General features: G+C 44.5%; 1 protein-coding gene across 1 annotated transcript; it reads right to left on the reverse strand.

The window, feature by feature from the left end:
• Nucleotides 1–4,461: 4,461 nt before the first annotated feature.
• LOC143934848 (gastrula-specific protein 17-like) lies at nt 4,462–6,337 on the reverse strand. The gene is made up of 2 exons (XM_077458456.1): nt 5,984–6,337; nt 4,462–4,912 (listed from the first exon to the last, which is right to left on the reverse strand). The coding sequence occupies exons 1-2, from the start codon at nt 6,335–6,337 to the stop codon at nt 4,742–4,744; spliced, it is 525 nt and encodes a 174-aa protein (XP_077314582.1). The 3' UTR covers nt 4,462–4,741.
• Nucleotides 6,338–7,275: the final 938 nt, after the last annotated feature.

Genomic DNA, 7,275 nt, shown 5'->3' on the forward strand with positions numbered 1-7,275 from the left:
GAGCGACTCGAGTCGCTCCTCTCAGAACGGTTCCATTGTACAGAACGGGGGCGACTTGCGGGAGCGAGGCGAGCCGTGTCGCCTCGCTGTGTGAACCGGCCCTAATTGTTTGGTAAAATATAAAAAATTAGGTTGTGCTGAGTGAATAGATACCCATGTCAAACCTTGAAATTGCGTGCGCCCCCAATGTTTTAAAAGCCCCTACAGGTCATCAGTCTAGAGTTAAGCAGGAGCACTGTTGTAAAATTATTGCTGTGAAACTTGTGTAGGACAATCACTGTTTTCACATATACTGTAGGTTAGGGTGACCAGATGTCCCCGGTTTCAGGGGACAGTCCCCAGATTGAGGACACTGTCCCTGGACCAAGTCTGTCCCCAGTTTTGTCCCTGAATTTGACTTCAACAGGAGCTGGGGCAAATTTCAAAGACAACCAGTGCAGAATAAAAAAAAAAAAAAAATTCTGAATTACACACCCCCACTCCTACTAGCTTAGGGGGTGTATTTTTTCCATTATCTGTGTCCCTTTTTGATGATGATGTGCTGGTCAGAGAGGATGGACTATTTCTTCAGTTTCCGGCACATGCCCATTCAGCTCCGCTCACATGATCTTCTGCCTTGGCTCAAATCCCAGCCAGCCGCCTGCCTGATTATCTCCTTCCCTCCCCCGGCAGAGTCATTTTCCTCCACTCCCCACCCAGTAGTAGCCGGGGCCTGGAGAGTGAGACCTGAGAGGCTGTGAGGCCGGCGGAGACGGCAACGGGCAGAGAGAGGCAGCTGAGCTCAGCTGATGATGTCCATCAGCAGGAATATAGGGGAAGCAGATCCAATTGTGGGGCTGCCAGTGCCTTCAAGGCTTCAATACAAGTGCCCTTTGGGGGTGTCTGTGAATAGACTACATAGCATTGTGTCTGTCTCTCTGGCATAATGGATGGTATCAGAACCCACAGGCAGCGGGGGGCACTTATTGGTCATAAGTTAACAAAATCAGCACCCAGCAGCCATGCTATGTGACACACTGTGACAGAGCCAGCCAGAGCCATGATATAGTGCCTGCTGCCTGTGAGTTATCATAATGCTGATGATCTTAACCAGTTTCCGATCGCCTGATAGCAGATTTACTGCTACAGGGTGGTCGCGCTGCGCAGGAAAACTTATATACGTGATCCTGCATTTCTGGGTGTCAGAGCCAATCAGCGGATCCGGTGGACTCACCTAGTGGTCTGCCTGTGTAAACAAGGCAGTTCGCCATTCTGTCAGTGTGGAAGACATTGATCCTGTGTTCCTGCAAAGCAAGTACAGGGATCTATGTCTTCCCTTAGTAAAAGCACCTCCCCCACAGTGAGAAAACACTTGTTAGGCACACATTTAACCCACTGATTGCCCTAGATGTTATCCCCTTAACAGCCAGTGTCATTAGTACAGTGATAGTACATATTTTTAGCACTGATCACTGTATTAATGTCACTGGTTTCCACAAAGTGTCAAAAGTGTCACTTAGTGTCTGATTTGTCCACCGCAATATCACAGTCCCGCTATGAGTCGCTGATTGCTGCCATTAATAGTAAAAAAAAAAATGTCCCCTGATTTCATTTTAAAAATCTGGTCACCTTAATATAGGTGCCCAGGGCTTTTTTTCTCAGAAAATAAGTGCAGGGACTCAACCATGACCCCCCATACACGCACCTTCAAAACTGCATAAAATAGTGGGTGTGGTCACATTTCACTGTGGGAGGGACATTAAGCGGAATTCCAGCCTTTAAAAAAATAAAAAACACCTCCACGATGGTCACATCTTGTACAATACATTCTGGCATATGTAGTAAATGAACTCTTTTATGTTAGATAGTTGTGCAAATGACTCACTGTCACCTCCTTAGTAAGCACGTTCCCATCTTCAGTGTGGGCATCTGAAGCCCACTCGTAGCTCCTTCTGGTTTACCCGATCTCCCAAACTCACGCATGCGCATTGCATACAAAGCATGGTGCACTGGTATTGCAGAGGCTGCTCATTGACTCCTGGGACTGATAACACCTAGATCTCAAGAGCCAACAGGCGGCCAGATGTGTCGTACCGCAGCGGTGAGGTACTGCAGAAGTACACATTTTTATTGGCTAAAATAGTTAATAGGCTCTAAAAAAAAAAAAAAACTTGTCTTCTGTGTTTACAAGTGATAGTGGTGAGAGGGGAGCGGAGGGCCTAAGCCAGAGGTGGTGGAACCTAGTTTCAGCTGAAAAAAAGCCCTGTAGGTGCCCCAACGCACACGTTTTCTATAGGTGTGTGGGGGGCTCTAAAAAAAATTTAATTTTCTTTTTTTTATGTCTTATATTCCTAAAACATTTTTGGTTCGATTTGGCAGTGTGACAGGAGGGGGTAGTGTTACAGGAGGGGCCAGTGTGACAGGAGGGGGGCAGTGTGACAGGAGGGGGGCAGTGTGACAGGTGGGGGACAGTGTGACCAGTGTGGGAGGCAGTGTGACAGGTTTGAGGCAGTGTGACAGGTGGGGGGGGGCTGTGTGACAGGTGGGCGAGGCAGTGTGACAGGTGGGGGGCAGTGTGACAGGTGGGGGAGGCTCTGTGACAGGTTTGAGGCAGTGTGACAGGTGGGGGCAATGTGACAGGAGGGGGCAGTGTGACCAGTGTAGAAGGCAGTGTGACAGGTTTGAGGCAATGTGACAGGAGGGGGACAGTGTGACAGGAGGGGGCAGTGTGACCAGTGTGGGAGGCAGTGTGACAGGTTTGAGGCAATGTGACAGGAGGGGGACAGTGTGACAGGAGGGGGCAGTGTGACCAGTGTGGAAGGCAGTGTGACAGGTTTGAGGCAATGTGACAGGAGGGGGACAGTGTGACAGGAGGGGGGCAGTGTGACCAGTGTGGGAGGCAGTGTGACAGGTTTGAGGCAATGTGACAGGAGGGGGACAGTGTGACAGGAGGGGGCAGTGTGACCAGTGTGGGAGGCAGTGTGACAGGAGGGGGACAGTGTGACAGGAGGGGGCAGTGTGACCAGTGTGGGAGGCAGTGTGACAGGTTTGAGGTAGTGTGACAGGTGGGGGGCAATATGACAGGTGGGGGAGGCAGTGTGACAGGAGGGGGAATCTGTCAGGAAGGGGGCAGTGGGGCAGGTGAGGGGGCAGTGTTACAGGAGGACACCTGCACACCCACTGGCTCACACACTGGGCACTGTGTTTGTAAAGCACAGCAATATGCTGTGGTTATTTGCATGCTACAGGGAGGGAGCAGTTTTGTGGCACAGTGACAGAAAGTTTCCCATACGTTACATAGCAGGCCAGCAGAAGAAGTCTAGAATAAAGAAACAGGAGTCAGAGTCAGGTGGCGGAGCTGGAAGCCAGGGCTGTTTGAGCAGTTCAGCACCATGGAGGTAGGGTTTCCTAGTGCTGTGTGCAGCTACAAAGCACAGCACTGCCAATGCTCCTAGCAAGTGCTAGTCTGCTGTCACATCCGTCTGACTCTGCTGGCACAGGTGTGGATCGGGCTCCGCTATTCAGGGGCGCCACTGCTCTCCGATGTGGCTTTATAGCTGACCTGGTGTCAGAGGTTGCTAGGGGTTACTTGAACAGTTTCTGTCTAAAATCTTTTTTGCCATCCGCAAGGGGGGATTCTTCCCACTGACCATGATGCTAATTTACCATGAGTTGTAATTAAAGTAAACATTAGAAGAGGTTCTTTGAGAGTGGAAAGTTTTCTCAACGATTCTTCATTTTTAAAAGGGTTGAGAAGGCCTCTCTAAGTGGGATAGATTCCTCAACCACTAATGTTATGTGCACAGGGTGCAACATATATTAAAGGAGCCTTAATGCTGAAATAATAATAATAATATTATTTTACCATGGTACCCACTTGAAAATAATTCATATAGAAGTATACTGTATATGTAAGTGAGATCGGGACACATAAACACAATATTATATAATAAAATATTACATTTAATATGAATTTTTTAAAACAGACATAAAAGATTTACTGTGGGTAATCAACAAGCATGTAAATATGCAAATGTAATACAATATTAAACCCAATGCTTCTTATTTTGAAATTTCCTTAGACTGGACACATAATAGCTTGCACGTAGGACCTCGGTGCAAAGGCAAGTAATAAATATAAAAATCCACTTGAAAATAGCAACTGTAGTATAAAAAGTAATTCTCAGCACAAAAAAATGTCTTTAATGTGCACTTACAAGGTCTTGTGTAAAGTAAAATATAGAACCTGTACGCTCATAAAAAAAATGCAATCAAATAAAATATACATGGATATCAAAGGTCTTCATTGTATGTATATGTGAATTACCATATGGATTACTGGACCATGGCAAATATATCCACGTGTGGGAAGATCGATTGGCCATTAACATGGGAAATAAGACATATATCTGTAATGCAAAAAGTGCCTATGCAATAATTATGTGGACAAAGCTGATTTCAATGTCTGTCCCATCCCCTTATCCTTCAGTCATAATCTGTCAGTCATAAAGCCACACACAAAGTAGACCAACATACAAGCAACTTTTTCAAGGTGGCATTTACCCCACCAGAATCTGGAACGTGTTTTACTATCTCTATAATTAAGTTGTGCAATCGAGAAAATGTTTACTCCATGCTGGCTTACATGGGGTATAGGCCTGCTTGCATTATTTTTACTAAGGGTTATATTTGTTGTATCCTCAAATGTCATCTTCCTAGTCTCCTTTCAAGATATTTTGTATCTACAGTGTAGCTAAATATTTCACGAAGGTGCCTGTGATCTCGCAATAAAGCTATGATGTACTCCGGCAGAATCTTGTGATGTTGATTTAGTGTTCTTTGCTTGCAGTTCTGCCCAAGGGTCTTCCACCATAGATGGGCTGTAGTATTGACTGATATCTTTAGTATAACCTCTTTTCTGTTTGAAAGGAACCTGCAAAAAGAATTGCAGCATTAGAAAAGGCCTTAAAGTGATTGTAAGCCTTTTTTTTTTTTTTTTTTTATTTAAAATAACAAACACGTCATACTTACCTCCACACTGGAGCTCGTTTTGCATAGAGTGGCCCCGTTCTTCCTCTTCTGGGGTCCCTCGGCATCTCTTGCGGCTCCTCCTCACATCAGATAACCCCCTAGGAGAAGCACTCTCCTGGGGGTTGCCTTGTGGGCGTGCATTTGGTGTCCATAGACATGAATACCGGACTCAGCCTTGTCCCCCGCGTCATTGGATTTGATTGACAGCAGCGGGAGCCAATGGCTGCGCTGCTATCAGTCTATCCAATCAATAGTCGAGGACCCCGTGCGGAGAGAGATAGCGCATCTCCGCCGAGGGAAATACGGGGCTCAGGTAAGTTAAACAGGGGGGGCTGGGGGGGCGGTCACTGACGGAAGTTTTTTTACCTTAATACATGGGATGCATTAAGGTAAAAAAAAAACACAAGGGTTTACAACCCCTTTAAACAATGTTTTGGGAAAAGATGCCTACATGTATCTTAAGTTCCAGAAACACTTTATTGTTACATAGTTACATAGTTTGTCTGGTTGAGAAAAGACACAAGTTTATCTAGTTCAACCAATAAAAGGAAAAAAAAAGTTGAATGAGAGCAGCTAAGTTCCTCACACGTTCCTCTGATATAAAAACTGGAACATGTCTATTTGATAAAATATTTGACCTTCCTTTTACAGTAGTTTTGCAGCTAACTAAAGCTTTAAAACAGGTACAAACATTTCAGGACCATAACTTCAAAACCATGGACTTCCCTAGAAAACAGAGAGAATTGCCAGCAATGTTTGAAAGTTAACTTGTAAGCCATTCTAAAAAAAAAACTCCCTGAGAGCAATATTGGGATTTCTAATGTTCAGCTATCCTTCTGAAAATGCCAATTTCCTTACTGCAATGCTAATTTAAAGTAGAATCCTGGGCTTCATTTCACTTTAAATAGTTCCTTTTGGGCCAATTTGATTATGAAAGCATCTTTGCAAACAGCGTAAATAAAATTATTCTTACCTGCGTCCTGTTATCCTTTCTTTCGATATACATTGAGGCATGCTCTGGACTGTGCTTAAAATAAGAATTGTGATGTGCCCTTGGGCTTGATCTCCAAGTATGGTGAGAGTAGTGAGATGGCTCCCATCTGTTGGGAGACCATTGTCTAGGTGAACCCCAGTACCCATTGGAACTATGGCATTGGTTGTAGTAAGGGTTTCCGCTACCTTGAGGGGGTATTTTATTCTTGATGTACCAGGGCTGCGATGATGGATACCAGGCTGTTGGTAAAAAATGTCTTGAAGATGAGGCAAGGAATGGGGACATCACTTTTGGACCCATTGTCAAAGTGGGAGATTTGAACTGATGTGACATAGTCCTTTTTTACCTGAAATGAAACAAACACATTTACATTTTGGGACTTGTTAAAACCTAACTCTTGCTTTTTGACTGGGTTAATAATGAAATATATAGAATATAGATTTCCTTATGAATGTATATAAGATAGTTGGATATGGAGGTCTTATATTAGTCATAGGTGTAAGATGGCAATCAGATGTACACTGAGTGCTGATAGATCTGAATATATATTCTGAACAGAGGCATGGTATACAGATAAAATGTAAATCGGATGTAAACAATAAACTGACAAGTTTCAGAGGGTCCCTCATTAACACTGCCGTTTGAAGAATAAGAGAGTCTGAATGTATTGGGATACTCATGAAAAATCTATTTACAAAAGACATCATGCCTATCCCTAGATTTAACCCTTACTGTAGTATATTAAAAATGTCAATACATTTGTAGTCCCAGATTTTACTTAGCCCTAAAGGCAGGTGTGAAAAAAAAGGGTGATGGTACAGTGACCTTGGTGCCAATAAATTCAAAGCGAAGCCAATACATAGTGAGTATTACAGAACCCCTGGACTGTCACTCCAGGAGCACATACACCATGGGCTTCTTTCACAGCCTGACCAGTGCCTCTCCATCCCTACCAGGAAGCATCAGAATTTAGACAGCTTAGGGAGAGCTTTGCCTACAACTGGGGACAAGCCCTGTGCACAGGGCCAGATTCAACCTAGGGTAAAAAAGGCCTCCCACCACATCACCATTTCTTACCAAAGTGGGATACTAACCAGCACCCCTTCTCTCCATAGGGCACTGACATTGTCCCTCCCGAAAACTGATAAGAACAGATACTACACTTGAGAATTAAATAGCATTAGCTTACCTTAGCCTTGGCTCTCCCTGGATGTCTGCATGTTGTTTTTACTCTGGCTAGTATTTATGTCCACGAGGGTAGAAACTTTGTT

Source organism: Lithobates pipiens, unplaced genomic scaffold (genome assembly GCF_037356315.1).
Source record: "Lithobates pipiens isolate NorthernLeopardFrog02 unplaced genomic scaffold, aLitPip1_a1.2 Scaffold_28, whole genome shotgun sequence".
NCBI classification, from domain to species: Eukaryota; Metazoa; Chordata; class Amphibia; order Anura; family Ranidae; genus Lithobates; species Lithobates pipiens.